The sequence below is a fragment of the Chroicocephalus ridibundus genome, chromosome 9 (assembly GCF_963924245.1).
Source record: "Chroicocephalus ridibundus chromosome 9, bChrRid1.1, whole genome shotgun sequence".
In the NCBI taxonomy this organism is placed as follows: Eukaryota; Metazoa; Chordata; class Aves; order Charadriiformes; family Laridae; genus Chroicocephalus; species Chroicocephalus ridibundus.
The window spans coordinates 38,656,984-38,678,444 of NC_086292.1; the positions used below are offsets into that span (position 1 = coordinate 38,656,984).

Sequence of the window (21,461 nt, forward strand, 5' to 3'; positions counted from 1 at the left end):
AATGAGGAGAGTAGAACAGAAGGGGATTTGCCAGCATCAGAGCACAGAGAGTGTCGGTTAGTGCCCAGCATGATTTGTTACAAAGAGGGGGAGGATGGGGTGAAGCTGGAAAGGGGATTAGAGGTGGGGAAGGCATTTATTAGTTTGTTTATGTTTATATATATTTACATGTATTTATATTTATATGTGATTGTTTTGGTTTGTTTATTTTTAATGTAGAAATACAATATAGAAGCTTTAAGATTGGGTTAGCAACTTGGTGGGTAGATATTTTTCATTTAGAGATCAAAGAAGAAACGGACTTTGGGCAAGCATATATTTGAATAGAACCGGCCTTGCAAATCTTTTGGGGGTGTTTCCCACCCAGTGCAGCATGAGAAGCTCCTAGGGACCATGTAAGCAGCAAGTGCACAGGGTGCAAGCTGGACATCATTAGTGAAGCTGTGGAGTGTGTAGAGTATTACAAGAAAACAAAGTGAGAGAAGCAAAGAGCAGTGGCATAATGCAAAATGCTAATGAAAAAATGAAACATGACGTTTGAACTAGGTGTGCAAACTCCCAGAGCAACCGAATGGGCTTGGAGCAACCAGCAAGAAAAAAGACCTTGGCGATGCCATTTTGGATGGATAGAAGGAAATGAGCCGGGTATTTACAGTGGATTGTCCCCTCCCCTTGAGATCTCAAGAGAACTTCTCTGACAATGAACTAGCTTATTGGAGTCTAGGAAGCTACTGCAGTACATATGATGTCTAATTACCCAACCGCCTATCTTAATTTACGATATTCTTTTAGTATCTGTAGATAAATAACACTTAACAGCCCTGCTCTATGCAGCATCAGTGCAGGGGCCTTATGAGATTCTGCCAAAATACTTGTACAAAAGACTTGCTACTCATAAGTTGGTGGGTATCTTCTGGGTTTTTTGGTTTTATGTCAGAAAGCTGCTTCTAAATGCCAGCCTACTGCTTTTCTTAGTCATTCTGCCAATTAGGAGCAATTCTGCAAGGAATAGCAGGTGTGTACAGTAGTAAAATAATTGAAGACCAGATTCAGGTATGATATTTTAAACGGTAATGCTGCTGGTATTGAAAGGACTAAATGTCAACACAATTTAAAAAAACAAAGCAAACAAAAAACCTCACAAAATTAAGCAAGGAAAACATTCAGAAATAAAATAGGTTTCTGTTAATTTTCTTCTTAGGATAAGAACTTTTCAGAATGTAAGAGTGGGATGTAAAGCTTTGCAGTCTGCACGATATAAAACTGCTTTCTTGACTCATATGAGTAGGTTGTCATCAAAGCTGTATCCATGCTTCAGAAAAGGATGGGTGACAATCACAGATTAAGAAAGTAAAAATCTCTTCCCAACATGGACGGTTAGAGGTGGCAGATTTTTCACAGGATTTTAGCTGTGTTGCAGCTAAAAAGCAGGGAAAGCAGGGACACTAGTTGTGGAAACTTGCTCGAATCTTATGAGTCTCTTGGTGAGAGAGAAATACCATTAAGTGAATGCACTTTAATTTCAAGCAGAGGATTTTGTAGAAGGAAAAGGGTAGTACGTATAAATGAAATAATCTAGATGTGCTGGAGAGCTGCTTGGAAAGATATTAGACCTGATTCTTCTTTATAGTAAGGCCCCTTTCCTCTAAGCTGATACTGAAAATGACCTCGCAATGTCTGTAAAAATAACTTGTCTTCTTTTATAGGCACTTGCACTTCCTGACTACTGTTACTGTGTATTAGGTAATAAGTTCCTGGTAGTTTATTTGCAAATGAGTGCTATTTTCTGAATATTTCTCTATCCTTATAATTAAATGTACTAATTATTTCTACAGTTCTGATGTGCTCGTTTATTCCATTCCTAGGAATATTGTAAGTGATAATATGCGTACTACTTTTGATGTTGATTAATAGCAGATTCAGAAGAATACTGGGTTCTTACATTAAACATAGCAGTGCCAGACAACCTGTGCCCTGAATAATTTAAAAAGAATAAAAAAAGAATTAGAGGTAAGCCACACAGATACAAATTTCCAAGCGAGCTTAGTTAGACCTTAAAACAGGGCATGTACACTTCAGTCTCCCGGCAGCAGATGCATTGATTCTTTTGTTCTTGATTCTCATTTCATCTTCTGTTGCTTTTTCTCTGAACTCCTTCCAGTCTACAGCCCTTGATAACAAGGGCCCCTCAAGGGTGAATGTAGGGTTTCAAGAATGTTTTGCCAGTTGTTTTATGGCTGCTCCTTCACCATACTTTGTCAGCTTGTATTTTCTAAAGTGCAATTATTGCACGGGAAATAACAAGACTTAAATTGTTTTGACTACAGAGGGAGACATAATTCATTCTATATATAGCATCTCCAAACTGAGTTAAGCTTGACTGTTCAGACAAAAGTGTTCAAAAAACAGCTGCTGTAAGAATCAAAGATGATTACAAGAGACAGCAATACAAATAAATATTTTATAAGACAACAATGTGAAGTTTAATAATTGATTTAATAAAACCCACAATAAAGCAACACATTTCTGCTTTTTTCTTCAATTAAACAAATGTGTAGTAAATTATTACAATAAAAAACTCCAAATACAATACATGTCTACTGTACTTCAACTTCTAATTACAGCAACTGTAAACCCCAATTTAATTAAAACCTATTTGAGTATTACTATGTGCAAAATACCTGTTGTTTGTTTGTGGTATTTTTTTTCCAGTAAGTCTGTAAGGATGGGATGCACATTTTTCATGAACTGTGATATGGCTTAATTAATGATAGTTTGTACTGAAGCATTAACTTCCCAGTTACAGTGCTACTTTGCCTCTGAGCTGCATGTGCTCCCATGCTGTAGGCAAGTGTTCCCACTTCTTGCCAGAGCAGATACAAACATAATCCAGTGTTATGTGCACTTTGTCCAAATTCATACTGCGCTGTCAGTGTTCACCTCTAAAAATTCATCATGTGACCCCCACCTCAAAAAAAGGGGACAAAGGAAGCCAAGATTGCAGGTAATAAATACCACCAATTGCAGGTATAAATCAGCCTGATGATTATGTGAAACTCTAGCAAGTTTCAAAACAGACAATAGCTTAAGTATTCACAAATTAATATCACAATATCCATTACCGGGCAAAAATTTTCCTTTCTGATCCACACACAGAACTACTTTTGATGTCAGTGGAAGTTCTCCATAAAAATCAAAGTACAGAATAAGAAAATATACTTGAAGCCAAGTTCTTCTTGTCTTCTGAACTTTGCAGGTCATATTCTTGTTGCCCTTAGCTTCTTCAATGCAAATGACTTCGGAAGCAGGTGTAACTCTGAGCTCGGAGCGGTATGATAGCTTTGTGTCAGCTTTTATTAGCCTGTGTACATTCAAAGCACAGTGATTCCACTGTGAGGCTAAGCAGTTCCATTTTGTGGACTTTGGGGTTGAATAAATAGGCTTTTCAAATTGCCTGATCCCTCACTATATAAGAAAAGGGCTTTCTACCTCTGTAGCTTGTTATGATATTGTTGTCCAACACAATATTATAATGTTGTCATCCAACACCATTAGGTTGCTGAGCTTGCTTGGATTTTGCTTTATCCATAAAGCTAAGTAGTGAGGGATTGCTACTGCAGTGGCATTCCTCGCAGGATACTGCCATACTGTGCTCAAATCAAAGATGAGAAGGTCAGAGATCTGTGACTGAGGGAATAGTACGTATCTAAAACTTCTGCTCCCCGCTTTCCTGTTAGAAGATGCATTATCTTGCATGTCTGTTGATAGTGTTTGAGAGTATCTCCGTGTCAAACATTGTTTCTATCATTTGATTTTCTTTTTAAGACTAAACAATCATGGAAAAATGATCAATTACAGGACATTTATTTATAATTAGAATGCATGCTAGTCAACTGGCCTTTTAATGTGAATCAAAATGTTGGTTTAGACATTAAAGATTATTAATAATAAATTCATCTTACAAGTCAAAACTTTGTAAAATAAATAACCTGTTTCTAATGTATAAACCCTATTCTAAAATACATTAAAGATAACTCACTTAAAACACTTTGGGTCCAGTGTTGGGTCTCTAGTTAAATACCAGAAGTCTGGGCAAGGATCTTCCTGTCTGGATCACTGAATGCCCAGATTAAAGCTAACTTTCTGGTCTGGGTACAGTGAATTCTGTATTTTGCAGCATCTCCAAAGAGACAGTTTCCAAAAGAATCCAACTAGCGTTGTATGCATTAGAGTTTAAGATCTGTATGAAAATTACTACTGCAAAAATACTGTATAGTGAATTCAGGGATCGTGACATATTATGGAACCCTGACGTGATCAGCATTAGAGACTTTAACTGAAATACTGAATACTTGATGCTCCATTTGGAGTGCAGGTACTTTGTGGTACGTAGTTATTAAAGGACAATATTGGACTGTAATTTGTGAGGTATCTGCAAAGTCACGTTGCAGTTTGTAAACAATAATCTGAAAACAGCTTTGTCTCAAAATCATAATAAATTGAATAAACTAGTACAAGGGAGAGAGTGAAATACATGTTCTGTAGGGCGACCACTGCACTTTTTGCAGCACCAGTTCTCCCTGCTGCATGTTACATGATACAAATCCACGTATTAATGGTTTCTATTTGATCATTTTCATTTTGCATTTATTGCTCTCAGTCTTTGACTACAAGATAAAGAATAAGGCAGCAGTTCCCAAAACATACGAAATTAGGCACTGGAACTCTGACAACTTGTGCAGGTTTTGCTCATTTCCTGCCTGTAACTCTGAAGCTGGACAGAGCACTTGTACATTCCAAACGTGTTCAGCAGCAATTGCCGGGCCTTGGACTGAACCTCCTCCCATTTAGATGAACTACCAGGAACTGGAAAATCAAGAAAATAATTAATAGAATTCACACTGCAAGAAACCTGGACAATCCTGCTGTTCTCAAATTTATCATACAGAGTCACCGACTAGAATAATCTTTGTTCATGCTCATTAATTTATTAATTTAATATTGTTCTGTGGTCACTATGTACTCTCTATATATTATTTTACACTTTTAGGCCTGTATCCTCTAACTAGAATCACATCTTGATGGAACCGTGTGTGTTAGACACCACCCCTCACTGTCCCCCAAAAAATGAGCTTTCTTACTAAGAATTAATATTCATAGTACTCTTAGATGTCTAAATCAGCATGTGTTTTGGCAAAACATATTTATTTTTCATATGTCAGATTGTTCCACATTATAACTTCACCCTGTCTTTCCCTGATCAAAATACGGGAATTTCTGAGGAGAAATTATTTTTATTTCCTACCCAAAGAATTGGTACTGGATATTTCAGTATGAATATATTTTCTTTGCACAATTTTCACTTACACTGTGTCCTTCTGGGCTAATGGGTTCTATACTTCCCTGTACAAACTCATAGTTAGTAGAGTTTGGTTTGGTTTTCTTCCCCAGAATGCTATTTCCTGGTTCAACTTAAGTAACAATATGAAGAAGAGAAATTTGTGGTTTTTTCTACAGACTTAATCTAGAATTATGCTACACAGCAGCTTACCTAGTTGCAAGTGGACTATGGCACTTGTTTTTCCTGCAGTGAGAGACCAAACATTTAAATCTTCTATAGAATAAACATCTTCAATTTTCATCAAGTCTTCCTTAATGCGATCCACATTTAAATGCCTTGGAACTCCTGTGATACCAAACATGAGATAAAATTAATTCTGTCTTCTGCAAAGTCTGTGGCCTTTAAAATGTCACGACAGATGTCAATGTCAAGAGAGTTTATAATTTGTGCTGTTTGAGGTGATCAGTAACTTCCAAGTTATCAACAGAGAAGAATATGCAAATTGACATATTAAGTCCAGTACGGATACAGAAGTTGTACAGGAGTTGCAGTGTTGACTCAAATGTAATTTGTCCTGTCCAGAATCCGCTCTCTGGCAATAGCCAGCATTAGCTCCTTTAGAGTGATGTATTTGTGTAGGCAACTTTACTGCAGCTTCTAACCCCTTGTAACTGCTTAGACCAGACTCTAAGGTCAGAACCTAAAAAAAAATAAAAATGCTAGAGCCTGTCCCCTTGCTTCTCTCTTCAAGTAACCCCTCTTGAACTCTCTTCAAGTAACTGGTATAATTTTCAAATGCTTATAGTAATCCATCTGCAGTGGTTAACACATATGACATCTGTCTCACTGCGTGGCATCTTTGCAAATTCCTTCTGGTCATAGTATTTTCAGCAGCTACAGCACCTCTATAACTTCCCTGCTCCCCGCTTTAGCTGTACAAAGGGCAGAATCAAAATTTTAAATTACCAACATGGGCTCAAAAACTAGTACAAAAATACCGAATAAAATCTGTTTCTGAATAGTTTGGTTTCTATCATAGCTCCTTACTCCTTATCTTTCAGTTTTATGGAGTTTGATTATTATATACTATGAGGAGTTCAGCCACTTGATTCTCAAATTTCTTCAGAATTTTTGGATGACTCCTCTCTGAACCTGATGCCTTAATGTCTTTTAAATTATGTCAGTTCCAGTACCATTTCTTTTGAAAGTTCAGTGTCTAGGATTGTCTCATATTAAACAAAAATTTCCTTCCAGTGAAGACTAACAGAAAATTATTTAGCTGATAAGTAACTAGCTAACTGACTAGTATTATTTCTACAGCTTTCTTTTTCCCAGGAAATTTTGATATCTCACATCATGCTATCGATAGACTTCCATGCTGCCTTACAAATCTACATTAAAAGCTAGAATCTCATTGCTTGTATTAGATAATAATTTACATTTTTAATTTAGCACTTCTAGTATAATGATGAAACTTAAGTTAAAATGAATACTGAAAGCTGATACAGCTCCAAGGACCCTGATGTTGTAGCAGTAGTCTCCAACACAAATGCAAGTCCGTTCTCTGGAGATCCTGAATTTGAGTTGGAAAAATTCCCCAGCGTACATAAAGCCCACCTATCATCACACTTAATAACATCATTAATGCAAATATTTTTATGACAACTGGGATACCTATGCAAACAGCTTCATCTTAAAACATTTGGAATCGGATACACCATTAGTTTGTCTTATCTGTTTTCTTCAGCTAAATCTTAGCTATTGTCTTGAAGCTAATTGAGCTTTCTTAAGCAAATTTCACTATTTTTGCCTTGTCGGTGAACTTCCATTTTGTTGGATTCTTTTTTCCTCCTAAATGATAGCAAAAGCACTTGACATTGAATCACACAGAATCACAGAATGGTAGGGCTGGAAGGGACCTCTGGAGATCATCTAGTCCAACCCCCCTGCCAGAGCAGGGTCACCCAGAGCAGGTTGCACAGGAACGCGTCCAGGCGGGTTTTGAATATCTCCAGAGACAGAGATTCCACCACCTCTCTGGGCAGCCCGTGCCAGGGCTCTGCCACCCTCAAAGTAAAGAAGTTCCTCCTCATGTTTAGGTGGAACTTCCTATGCTCAAGTTTGTGCCCATTACCTCTTGTCCTGTCCCCAGGCACCACTGAGAAGAGCCTGGCCCCATCCTCCTGACACCCACCCTTTAAGTATTTATAAGTGTTGATAAGATCCCCCCTCAGTCGTCTTTTCTCCAAGCTGAAGAGACCCAAATCCTTCAGCCTTTCTCCATAAGAGAGGTGTTCCAGTCCCCTAATCATCTTCGTAGCCCTTTGCTGCACCCTCTCCAGCGGTTTCCTGTCCTTCTTGAACCGGGGAGCCCAGAACTGGACACAGTACTCCAGGTGCGGCCTCACCAAGGCAGAGTAGAGGGGGAGGATGACCTCCCTCGACCTGCTGGCCACACTCTTCTTGATGCACCCCAGGATGCCACTGGCCTTCTTGGCCGCAAGGGCACATTGCTGGCTCATGGTCATCCTGTTGTCCACCGGGACTCCCAGGTCTCTTTCCACAGAGCTGCTCTCCAGCAGGTCAGCCCCCAACCTGTACTGGTGCATGGGGTTATTCCTCCCCAGGTGCAGCACCCTACACTTGCCCTTATTGAATTTCATAACGTTCCTCTCTGCCCAACTCTCCAGCCTGTCCAGGTCTCTCTGTATGGCAGCACAGCCTTCTGCTGTGTCAGCCACCCCCCCAGCTTTGTGTCACCAGCAAACTTGCTGAGGGTGCACTCTATCCCCTCATCCAGGTCACTGATGAATATGTTGAACAGGACTGGGCCTTGTAACATAATAAAAGTAAAGTCAATAATAGCTCACATGAGGCAGATAGGAAGGTGCAGCTAGAACCTAGGATTTTTTTCCCATCCCTGACGTTTTCACTTTCATATGGTAAAAGTACTAGATCAAGCATTAATAGTTGGCATGTTAGTTGTAATAATGCGAAGAATGTTGCTGGCATCTTTACCTCTAAGTCACCGCATGACAGAATATTCTTCAGCTTATGTTCAACTTTTTCTTTCCTTTTTTGTCCTTCTTCCTTTCCACATCACACTTTACTTGCAGCTTCCCCTATGCTAACAGTAGAAGCACGCAAGTAATACAACCGCACTTGCGGAAAAGGGGAAGAAAGGACAGGTGTGACGCACCTGTCCAGCGATTTGGCCTAACCTTGCTTCCTCCTTTTACATGCATTCACATTCACTTTAACTTTAGAAGTAATTAAAGTGATAGCGTAGAACTCAGTCTGGGCAAATGTTCACTTAGTTTAGCTGACAGCCACTACAGACACACAAGAAAGTTCTGTACGTTTCACTGCAGAGGTCCAAGACACCTAAAGACTGCTGCAACTTAGATGAGACATCAAGAACCAACAGACTAAAGCGGCAGCAGGATAAACAGGTCGCCAGACACAATCCACTTTGCTAGAGATGGTGATCATGACGTCAAACAAGCGCCAAAGCTCGCTGGTATTTGACATATAAAATACTGCAGACTCTGCACAGATCTTACCTTCCAGAATAATAACCCCTGTGTCACACAGAATTCGAACCGTTGTCAAAACCACCAGTATGGAGAATACATATGTACATATAGGATCAGCAATCTTGTATTCTGGCTGCAAGGGAAGTTTCAAAGTGTTAAAGAAGGTATGAAAATAAGCTCACTTACAAAAATGTGACTCAGAAAATGCAGTTACTTCTAGCTCCAACTTTCATGAATCTTTCTTTTCGTTTGAATAGTTACAAAATACATAATATAATCTTTGCTTATTTTGCATGAATGTATGAAGCTTATAATAGAATATCACAAAGTATTTTTAAATAACTTACAAAAACAAGTCCCTTTTTAATTTAATCATCAAAGTTAAAATTAAAAGAATTCCACCCTGGCTCAAAGACTAGCCATTCCTTACCTTAAAGCGTATGATATATGCAGCTACGAGCACACCAATACTTTGTACCAGGTCCCCGAGGGCATGTACAAATGCTGCTCTCACGGCAAGGCTGCTGTGACCGTGGCTACTGCTGTGGGCTGTGTTAGGAGAGTTCGACTGAGGTACGTGAGAGTGAGGGTGGGAATGGGAGTGGGAGTGAAGGTGGCCAGACTGATTCAGCAAAAAACCCATTCTGAAAGTGAAAGAAGAAAAACACTCCAAGAAACAGGCTTTAGGGTTTGGTGGGTGGGGTTTTTTGTTGCTTTTTTTCTTTCCTTTTAAACCAAAGATTTGAAAAAGAAATACTCAGTATCATTTCTTGTCTAATTTATGAAAATTAAGAGGTCCAGTAAAATTAGATCCCATGAAATAGTTACAGGCCATGAATGAATTAGCAGCTTATTCAGAAATATATTTATGAGTGTTAATAGAGAGAAAGGGAGATCTTACATTAAGTTAACTGCAACACCAACGGCTGCTGTAATCAGCATGATATCGCCATTTATTTCATAGTCCATATGGATAGTCCTTTGAACAGCTTCATACAAGAGGAATGCCATAAGGATATAGACCAGCAATACACTAATGATGGCTGACAATACTTCTGCAAACAGAAAGGAAACAACATTACAAAAGTGAATCTCAGATCTATTTCTATTTCCAAATTAGAATGTGGATACAGCCTTGATTATTTTAACTATTTTACATGTATTGTAACCATAATGCAAAACTAACAAGTTGTGCAGTAAATAAAACTCATGAAATAGGATTAAAAAAATGGAGTTTGTTCTAATTCACCCCTTCACACCTCCCTGTCAGTATATCCCTCAAATTATGTTTTCTCTGAGAACTTCTGCATGAGCAATGACTCTGGAGAAAAAAATATAAAAAGATTAAGGAACTGAACAGTACAAACTTGTCAGACATATTACACCTAAGCTTCTCGACATGTGCGTACATACATGTTATATATTGCAAATTTCAGATATGAAGGATTGCTTAATCTAAGTTTCTGTATTGCTGTAATATGCTGGTTTAACATTATCAAATGTTTACCAAATACTCATATTTCACAAAAGTAAGAGTGTTATGACCAATATTTTGGTGTAGGAATTTTATTTGATCAGCAGGGTCCTTCAAAAGGGCACGTACATCTAAATAAAGAGAAAATTATAAAGTTAATATAAACAACTAATATTTCATTGTTCCGCACCTTCCGCTGCCATTTACATCTGTGGAAAGTGGTGACAGCTCTCTACAAGGTTCTTGCTGTTCTGATGTGAGATAAATAGGCCTGAATATTTTATGGATCTGGCCCTTAAGTGCTGTCTGCCTCAGTACCCGTTCATGAAATTGGGCTGGTAATAGCATACATAAACCTGAGGAGGATGAGTCCACACTACAGTTTTAAGGCCCTACTATAAAGAATATACGTATTTCCAAATGGGTCACCAGATTCCTTTTAACATAAGCATACTTTTACCCTCTAGCTTCATATTCTGAAAATGATTGCCCTGTCGCAGCTGAAACTTTGGGGAAAAAATAAAAAAAAAAGGCAAGATACCTGACAGAGAAAACACTGGCCCAGTTAAAAGACTGTCTCAGTTATAAGCAAGTTAATACAGGGCTTTACAAAAAGCACTGGGAAAACCTTAATGCTAGCTCCATTGTGTTGCACATAAATCTGCAGCCATGCCTGAGTAATCTGTAATCATTATGCGTAATGCTCATTACTGTCACTCGCCAGATGGATCACTGGCATCTTAGCCTTTCTGTGTGAATTCAAAGATCAGAGTTGGAATTAATTTACTTGGAACTCTAATGGTTGTTCTTCCCTCTTGTTCCACACATGTTGCCCTGATTTATTCCCCAGTAAAGGCAAAATTCTGCTCTTAGCTGTACCATAGCTCTAAGAATACTGATCTGAGAATTGCCTCGCCTCACCTCTCCCTCTGCTTTGAATCTGTCAGTGTGTAGTACAACTTTGATTACTGCGGCTGTCATTTCCAACACAAAACTGCCTTAATTTTATTTATTGAATACTACAGTAAAAAACATGCAGCTATATCAGCATTTTAATATCGCCAAAAATCACTTGATCCATACACTGAATTTTTAACATCATCATAGGAGAAGAAACTCACACCAACGCATTCAGCTGTTCGGCAGTGTCTCAATGCCTGGACAAGTACCAGCATTACCAGGCAGTAACAAGGCTCTGAAAGGCAACTGCCACAATCTCAGATAATTTCAGAGCAACATGAAAGTCCTGGAAATATCCATGCAAGCGGTAGTGTTCTTTACAAAGCAGGTAGATTATTCTGGGCAACGGCCTTTAAAAAGAATAATACATTGCTTAGAAAGTTTTCCAGAACGCTTTCTAAAAAATTTGTGAAGCCATGGCACATCAGCCTTTACCAGGGAAATAATGTATTATGGTTTTACAGTCTAAAACTATGTTTTCTACAACGGAAACCAGTGTTTTCCTCGCAGTTTCTTTCAAAGAGTCATTGTCATGTCAACATTGTAGATTTGTGCTGAGATCTTTCACTTCCTGTGAAATGAACTATGCACTGTCTCAGTGGACTGACTGATTCTGTCATTACTAACATTGTCTCTGCAGCAATGGAAAAATGCCAGGTTCCATATCTATGCTTAAATCTACTCAGTGCTTTGCTGAGAAGGAGGTACCTCCACTTGGTGGTGAAACAGAACTATTTTTGGCTTCAAGAATATAATCCTTTTTAGACACGACAGCAATTTCCATCATTTTCTCTTCATTTTTCTAACCCATTCCTGAATCTGTCAGCTTCCTTTTCACCACTGAAAATGGAATAAAACTGAAGATGGAACATACAAATTATGTACTCAAAGAGAATTCACATAAATGAAAACTAGTGCTAATTTCCTTCTGGAATTTGACTAGACAACTAATAGGTCTGTTGTCTTTACAATGCAATGTTTACGGGAATGAGTTTGAAAATTCATCATTCTGCAAACAAAAATGGTAATGAGCACCAGAAATGTTGTTCATTAGAATGTTTTCATGCTTACTATATATATCGATTATCTTAAAACTTAATGCAAAGCAGGTCAGCGATGAGATAGTTCTGGTATATATTCCCAGCTTTAAACAAATGCTCCACATTTTTGCTGTGACAGATGTTCAATCTGTACCCTATTTTTAACATTCTGTCATGTTTTAACATCTCTCTCATGAAATTCAAGCTATTGTTGAGCTCGTATTACTTGCTGACAAGCTTCATACATATAGGTTATTTGGCAAAACGTGTTACAGTGAGGATATACCCTAGAAGCAGCTTTGTTCCGTTGCCAGCATTCACTGATGTGTGAAACTGGGCCCTCAGGCCGCAGCGTTCAGACTGGGTGCCTAAAATCAGGCAAATAAATTTCACAAATGTGACTTTAAAAAGCTGTGTGTAGTAATTTTGAACCATCCCATCTGCTGTATTTGCAGAGCCCAGACGCAGGGCCTTTACCCGCTTCCCCTTCCTCATTGCAGACACAGAAACTCTTCCTCCCACCCTCAGGCTCTAGTCCTCCTCCTCCAGACAGAGTGGCACTGCTGCTGCTGCTGCTGCAGAATGGCTGAGGTAGAAAAGAACCCTTGGAGACTGTGTAGTCCTGCTGAAAGCAGGGTCAGCTACAGCAGGCTGCTCAGGGCTGCGTCAAGTTGGGTTTTGTGGAGACTCCGCAACCTGTTCTAGTGTTTGACCACCTACTGGCACTGGGCAGCAGAAAAGAGGGAGTAATTGTTGCAGAACTGAGAAGCTGCTCTCTGTAGCTTCTCCCAGGAAGAAGATGGTGCCCAGGGAGAAGCTGGTGGGCGATACAGACTAATTCTTTGGGCTAGGTGCAGACCATAGATCCACCATTGGATCAGTCTGGCCAGTATTTTTCTTGGCAGTAAAATGGGAAAAATAAAAGATACAGCAAGTGAGGTGGCAGGAATCCTCAGGGATTTGTGTTTACAAAGTGCTATGGAGCCCTCAAATTAATTAATTGAAAAGTCAGTGAAAATTTACAGAACCGAGTAAGCTTTTAATGGCTAAATAATTTTCTTTCAATCTTCTTAAGAGTAACCGCTGTTTTAAGCTAGGCCATGGCATCTTCAATGTATGTACTGTTTGGTTTTAGAAAAGTTACTACGACATATGAACTACTCAAATTATTTTTAAATAGGGTTAAAGTATGTATGTCCAGCAAACATCCTTCTGGAGAGAATGAGCAAATGCGAGGGGCATACCTGCGAGGTCAGGTTTCAGTATTAGGGGAGCGCCTCTCGCAAAATTAAAACTTCTTGAAAGAAAAGTTTGTAATGGGAAATGCTGGCATTGTTAATGTTTTCTTGCTAAAGCCCCAAAGATCTTCGCTAGTGTACAGAGTTATGCATTCATGCATTAGTGACTAACTGATGACAAATGACTAGGAGTGATGGAGTTGTTGAATTCTACTGCTGTTCTAGCAGCCAAAATAAGAATTGCAAGTAATGACTACATAAGACTTTGAAATTCCTTGAAAAATATATGCTGTAGAATGTATAGAGCAGAGGTAACAAACTGTGACACTAGAAATTATCTATTTCGTGAAAAATAAAGGTTGAAGCTTTTGGTAAAATGTATACAGGATATGCAGCTGTGTCTTATGAATTATTATATCCAGTTAGCAACCACATGAAAACACCCTTTATCATCATTACAATTCCAAACATGAAGTAATGAATCCTGAAAATACCCTTCCAAAGTTTAGTATATAATTCTGTTTATACTTCTTTTTACAGATGCCTAAAATGGGCAGAGGCTAAGTAACTTACTGTATCGCAAACCATGGGACATTTCGACCTCTGCTCTGTGTGGTTTGGGGAGTGCAAGATTTATGTGGCTTCTGGCAGGGCAGAGGTCTCTGATAATACGCTCTACGGAACTTTTTAGTGGTGGATTAAGATGTCATTTTTCACATTGAATAGGACTTTTCCAGTGTCGTAATTCTACTGAAGTCAACGGTACTTTGTAAATCCTGGCCACCGGCAATAATCTCTTGTGAACAACCACTGACTGACACATACAGCTCCTGCACCGACAAGCTCCTCAGTGTGTCACACAGGCAGTAGTGGTACAGTGGTGAGCGACCAAAGAATATGTCCCTCTTTTGCTCAACAGCCTCAATTCCAAAGCACAAAGGTGCACAGGGGCCTGACCAGCAACAGCCCAGTAACTATGGATGGGCTGTGAAACACAGCTGCATATCCACCCTTGCTCTTCTGGAGACAGCTTCCCTCCTCTCAACCCTTTTTAAACTTTTCAGGCCATGGTTCATTTGTAGGAAGCCATATTTACATTGTTATCCTGTATCCAATTCCCCAACCTCCCTCTTTAAGATGGAAGATGAATCAAGCATCCAGAATTTAACTCTGAATCTGCTAAGTCCTAGTTCCACAGAGACGGAGAGACCCATCCTGCTCCCAGCGAGTGAAACTCTGCCATCAAACTTTGCTTTGCTTTTGGCTGAGGTTTAAAATTTAAAAACTTTTTTATTATTATTATCTATTCCCCTGTGGCAACACAACCTATGTAGTGGATCCACAATGGCCGGTGAAAGGACATTAGAGTCAGGGTGTTAAACATAAGGCAACTTTTAGGTTTGCTGCTACTTTCTTCCTAGTTACCTATTCTTCTAGAATTAGGTAATTTTTACAGTTGTTGTTTAAAATACTCTGTTAATAGCAAAAGTTGGTATCTACATACCTAAGCGATGAAATCCAAAAGTGAATCTCTTTGTGGGAGATTTTGCAGACAGCCAGAGAGCAAGCAGGGTCAAAATAATACCGCTAAGGTCAGTTAACATATGAAGTGCATCTGTCATAATTGCTAGACTGTTAGCAACATATCCACCTGAAAACAAAGTTGAAAAAGTCAGGACATATGACCTTAATGATTCTAGATAATATCCTCTTGGCATAGCTTACAGTTACGTGTTTTCAAAACAGTGCATTAAGTACATGAGAGCCCTTCTTATAATGACTAAATAGGAGTGTTTTGCCATGCTATAATTTAAAGCTACCAGAGTTACAAGTGCAGTGAAGTGTGCTTTCTATTAAGAGTAATATAGAAAGGATTCACCCCTGTTATTCTCACTGAGACTACTTGCATTTGCAGGATCAGGCCCAAAACAGTTTTGTATCTTTTCTATATATATTAATGCGTACATGTTTAATCAGCCGATCCTTTTATTAAACTACATCTGTTAAATATTTTGACATTATGGAACATGGACAGAAATCAAATGACTCGTTGGCAAGGAAATTTACCCTGCCCCATTTTTATTTTTATTACATTATCTTTTAACCTTCATTATTTTCTGTCCTAGCAAGGGTGTGTAAGTTCTTCCAATATATATTGCAGACAAGGACTTTTACTTGCACAGCGTTCTTCTTTGTTATTTATTACCATAATTTTTTCTCGTAATTATGAGCTGCATTGAGACAAATAACCTCAGATCAAAGGTTAATATCTTTGTTCCAACTCAGTTGCTAATGCTACTATCGGATGAGTGAGAGATTTAAACAATGCACCTCTCTCTTAACCATCCCTTATCCAAAGAGGAATCAAGGACATGCTGCGTTGTCTTCCATATACATGAAGGTAAGCTCATTTTCTCAGAAAAGATCACTTCTTTAGTGTCAGCTCAGCTATGATTTAGTTTCTCTTTTTACCTTGAGATTGTCATTCAGCCTGTAAATTCTACTGAGCAAAGCATGCAGCTGGCATGCCATTTGGCAGGCTTGAGGCTCCAACTAACATTTCGAGTAAAGGTATTCTCAGACACAATTAAAAATGTCGTAGTGAAGAGGCTGTCCATGAGGAAATAGCAAAGGGAAACTCACAACTCTGGTCATGAAGGGTGTGTGTACGTACACACCTGCAGACAGAGCTACACTCTCCTCCCCAGCCAAACACAAGCAGCACGGCTGATACTGTAGTATTGCTTGTACTGTGGGGAACTGCCAAATACACTACATTTCAACCAGCTCCTTTCCTCCATCCCCTCTTCTTCAGTTCTTCGTAAGTTTCTAAGTCAAATTCTTCTGAGGCTGAAATTTTCCAAAGACCATCACAGCTCAAAAATGCGTAGTTTCTAAGATTTAGCAGTTCAGCAGCTTTTTGAGTAAAATGAGTTATGCCTTTCCTTTCTGAATTAATTTGTGTTCTCACACAATTTAAAAAAATATGACTTAGAAATGTGCAACTTAGCCTCTTTTGTAGTCAAGACAGAAGAAAAAATAATTTATATCTTAAATTCAGTAGTTTACATGTATGATCATTAAAGTACGTAGGTTAATTCATATGTATAAATTTTGAGAATCACTTCAGTCCAAAATAAGTCAATTCTATTTCAACTAGTCTCTCACTTTTAAATACTTTAAAAATAAAATGATAAAGAATGAATTCAGGTACTGAAGCTAATCATAAGGCAGCATGTGGATTAAGAAAACATAATTGAGATGTATTAACTGCTGAAATCAAAGGTTCTCTGTTTCCAAATGTATTGGTTCATTGCTTGGTTAAAGGCACTGCCTAAGGGCTGTTTAAACACTATTGGCAACTTGGGAAAAAAAAAGACATCTATAACATTTACAAATAGTCAGCTTGATGGCTCACGACTGTTTTCAGTGACCCGTGAAGGACAGCAGTCCTCCTCATGGACGATCAATTAGGAATCTCTAAACATAGCTGAAAACATCAAAACCTTGTCAGAAAAGCTAACTAGGACTTGAAACATGTTTTTCATTTCTTGATGCAAAATGTTTCCCACAGAGTATAAGTTGTTATCTGACTTTTACGATGACTGTTCATCAAATTAAACAACACTGAGGTGGGCTGGCGTAATGAGCTTGGTCACACTTTGGAAAAAATATGCCAGTCAAGATTTCATAAAAAAGCTGCTGAAACAAGATTTCCTTCATCTTGGCATCAGCAACAGACAGCAGACAGATTTTTACTGAACAAATTAATTGTTTGATAAGGTCTTCTGCCTTTTTCTAAAAAACTCCAATCTGCCAAAGATCACAGAAAGAAGTCAGTTAAAATGCCCTATGTGATCAAACAATGTTTCCCAAACACCTGAGCTACAGATCAATTCAAAAAGTTCTAAAATTTGAAACCAACCAGACAGAATACAATACAGGGCTGGAGAGAAATAAATTAAACAGGTAGGGCTCTGCCCAGGACTTGAGAGCTCTATCTTTAATTACTCGTTCTGCTGCTTATTACTTGCCCTATGACAAGTCATTCAGGTCAAGATCCAGAGAAGTACGGAGATACCCAAGTCCTCTATTTATTCTCCGTGGAAGCTGGATGCCTGAATATTTTATGGATCTGGCCCTTAGCGCTGTCTGCCTTGGCGCCCAAATAATGCAACAGGGCTGGTAATAGAGTACACGAACCCAAGGAGGATGAGCCCACACTACAGCACCAACACGTGGCACAGACAAACCTGCCACCCAGAGCTGAGCTTGCAGAAGGCCTGGCTGTAAGGGAGAAACAACAGATGATGTGACAGTGATGAGAGAGTATTTTTACTCTCAGCACCTTTTCTTTCTAGACCTATCCCTCTACGAAGAGGTCTACAGCAGTGTGAACGAGATCCAAAGCCTGCAGCAGATACACTCCTACTGACTTCAGCATCAAGCTGCCAACAGCTCAGAAATATTATTCAGTAAGGGGCCCTTCAGATGAACTAAATTCAGCATATAACACAACTCTGATATGAAGAAAAACAAACAAAATCACTCTCACGTTAAAGGATGACGACGTCTGAGATACACCACTATGTCGCCTATCAAACGTACCCGAGTTCATGCTGAACCAAAATCTCAACCAAAGTTTTTCAGAGAAAAAACGGAGCCAGGGGCAAATGGAAGCATTGAACCAGATCCCTGCAACAGGTTTGACGTGAAGTGCTGTATCTGTGATGAGCTGATGTACTGTGGCACTGCTGTTAATGACTAACACACACTGAGAGATGTTGAAGGACAAACCCACTTTTTTCCATTAACTCACGTTCCTGAAATACGGCCCCAAATAAAGCCGGTGCAGATGTAGTCAGTATTCTGGTCTCTGAAAAACAGGCTGTTTCTCCTAGGGTTTTTTTTTTTTCCTATGTATGTGGGACAAAACGTATTATTTATACTCAAGCAATGATTTTGCTCCCTATCCATCCTGTAGAAGTTTCTGTCTTAAAGATACAATTCACTGGACAAGTGATACAAGAGCATGAGCTCACTTCACAGGAGCAAACATCAGATCTTCAGTCGTTACTGATGAAATCTGCCTAGGTGAGGAGGAGGATGTAGGTCCCGTGTTACTATACCTGAGGCATCTCTGTTCTTTACTTCCAGAAAGTTTTTGTGACTCTTTTTTTTCTTTTCTTCTGGTGAATTATGGCCAATAATTCATCTGATTAGCTCTGATTTAGACTTGCATGTTAAAATGAAGGCAATTTAAAAGCAATTAATTGTTATAGTTGCTAGAGAGACTTGGCTCAACATACACGTCAATGTACCAGCCCTGTGTAACACTCCCCGCTACTGCAAATCAGGGGAAAGCGGATGAGAGGGTTTGAGCATCCTTCGGGAGGCTGAGTCGCACCAAGTGGACACTTGCACTGAATGGCATGGACGTATCCAAAAGACAGATGGTGACAGGACACTGATATTGATACATGAACAGAGATTAAAAGATAAACACTATCCTTTGTAAAAATTATTAGGTAATGGCGAAGGCGTAACATTTAATAGCTCATCTATGCATCCAAGGGACATGCGAATTTAATTTTATTCCGAGCCTACGCTGCTATATAAAGCACAGTGGTTTTGTACAGACTGCTGTACAACGCACAGGTGCTCTTCAACCTGACCAGCAAACGACGGCACGTCTTTATGAGCGAGCAACAAAACCTGAACTTGAGCACCGGATTCATTCTTCTGACAACAATCACACATTTAGACAGGAACAAATTTCCAGGTAAAAACCCACCATACTTCTGCCAAGTACAAACAATCAAAAACCACAAAGAATTTCATCAAGCTACTTGGTATTCTTACATGTTGTAACGGCAAGTGTTAGAATACTTATTTTAATTGACTTACTGATCCTAAGATTTATGTCTGGATGGAGTATACACTAGTCCAGAGTGCAGCAGGACATTGGGAAGTGGCCAAGAGAGTGGCTTCTTCACCAGATCGATAGCTCAGGATTTGTCTTTTCAGTTGTAAATAACAGAGTGTAAACAAGGACAAATACAGCAATATTAGAGCTTTGTAATTATGGTAAATGTCACGCTTAGAAACTGTACTTCCCTCTTCTTCCCTTGTTGCAAACATAGCAAGATTTTATGGCAGTAATTAAAAAATACTGAGGATGAAATTGTTCATCTTCTTTTCTTTATGTCTGTAATAAAATGCCGCTTCTCCCTTACTAAAAACACGTAACAAACTTTTAAGAGCAACTTACAAGGAGAAATAAAAAGGCATTAGACGTACAAAGAAAAAAAAAGCGTATTTTATGCCATTCGGGGGGACTGAGGAGACTGAGGTAAGGGAAGTTGCAAATTCCTCTTTTCTTGCATAGAAAATACCGGTGGACTTTCCTCCTTACCACCCTCTGCACTTAGGGCTAATCTCTCTGATCTCTCTGAACGACCGACGGTTTCTCTCAGTAAATACTTAAACCCAAGGCCGGAGCAGCGCAGGAGGCTGCGAGGCCGGCAAAAAACCAAATCCCCCCACTCACCGATGAGCTCCCCCGTCATGAAGAGGAGGTAGAGGAGGGCGGCCAGCGTCAACCGCTTCTTCACCCTCCTCTGCTTGCAGCGCTCCCGCCGGCGGCTGCAGCCGCTGCAGGGGTCGGCGCGGCCCCGGCCGCCGCGGGGGGCCGCGTCCCGCTCCAGCAGGGACTCGTCGTCGGAGGGCAGGCCCGGGGGCGCCCCGTTCACCGGCCTCTCCGGGGCCGCCTCCGAGGCGTCCTCCGACACCACCACTCGCAGCTTGTTAAAGCGGGGGTAGTCCTCGTCCCCCGCCTCGTCCGAGAAGTCAAAGGCACTGGAGTCGTTCAGGAACAGGGGGTCCTCGCTCCTCCGCAGCAGTGACTTGATGCTCGTCCAGAGGCCGTGCCCGGCCATAGCGGCGGCGGGCGGCTCTGCTGGCGCGGCTCGCCGTCCCGTCAGGGCATGTCCCCTACATCGGCCCGCACCGCGGCGCGGAGCTCCGCCGCCGAGCGCCCCGGCACCACCGAGCCACACCGCCGCCTCCCGGCACCGAGCTGCGCGGCGCCGCGGGCGCTGTCACACCCCGGGCCGCCCCGCCGCAGCCCGTCTCCCCGCTCACGCCGCGGCCGGGCAGGCGGCGCCGGGCGCAGGGCCGCCTCCCTGCCGGCGCAGGGCGAGCGCCGCCGCCGCCGCCATGCGCGTCACCTCCCTCAGCGCCGCGCTCCGGCCATCGCGGCGGGGGGGGACCGCGCCTCAGCCCAAGACCCCGGGCCAGCCCCGCAGAGGGCGGCGGCTGCCGGTATCCCCTGCGCGCCCGCCGGCCGCCGTGGCACTGCGCCTGCGCCGCCTGCACCCGAGGGCCGTAGGTTCGAGACCCGCTCCCGCCTCCCGGCTACCCCGTGCACGGGCCCGTGCGCGGCCGCGGAGCTCGGCGGAGGCGGGGGGCGGCAGCGCCCGGCACTGCGGCAGCGGGCTGCCCCGACAGGCCGTTCCCGACCCTACGTGCCTGTGTGTTCGGTGGATAAACGTCCTGGTGAGGCAGAGACTTTTGACTGTAAAAGCCATAAAATCCAAGTATCATCTATGGATGGACAAGCAGCTGTTTTCATGTACGCTGGGAGCCTGAACTGCATAGTTCATTTTTCCAGCTGCAAATTTTTAAAGTCACAAGTTTGCATTCTGTAGTATTTTTAGTTTCTCTCCCTGTCAAAGGCACGGTTCTTACACCGTTTCCATAACTCCCCTGAAGGCCATGTCCTGTTGTGGGAAGTCACACGCGGCTTTCTGAACATTCCTTAAAGGATGTAGGGAGAAAGAGGCCTCAGAGGCCCTGCTGTCCTGTAATTCC

The 21,461-nt window shown here is 41.0% G+C and overlaps 1 protein-coding gene across 2 annotated transcripts; it reads right to left on the reverse strand.

Annotated features, from left to right (window-relative positions):
- Positions 1–2,457: 2,457 nt before the first annotated feature.
- SLC30A4 (solute carrier family 30 member 4) lies at positions 2,458–21,461 on the reverse strand. Of its 2 annotated transcripts, XM_063345499.1 has the most exons (7): positions 20,140–21,459; positions 15,094–15,240; positions 9,779–9,932; positions 9,308–9,521; positions 8,905–9,010; positions 5,552–5,686; positions 2,458–4,866 (listed from the first exon to the last, which is right to left on the reverse strand). In XM_063345499.1, exons 1-7 carry the CDS (start codon positions 20,525–20,527, stop codon positions 4,712–4,714), a joined length of 1,299 nt encoding a protein of 432 aa, XP_063201569.1. In that variant the 5' UTR covers positions 20,528–21,459; the 3' UTR covers positions 2,458–4,711. The 2 variants fall into 2 exon arrangements, with proteins under 2 accessions (XP_063201569.1, XP_063201570.1); XM_063345500.1 differs by lacking the exon at positions 15,094–15,240 and having other exon boundaries at positions 20,140–21,461.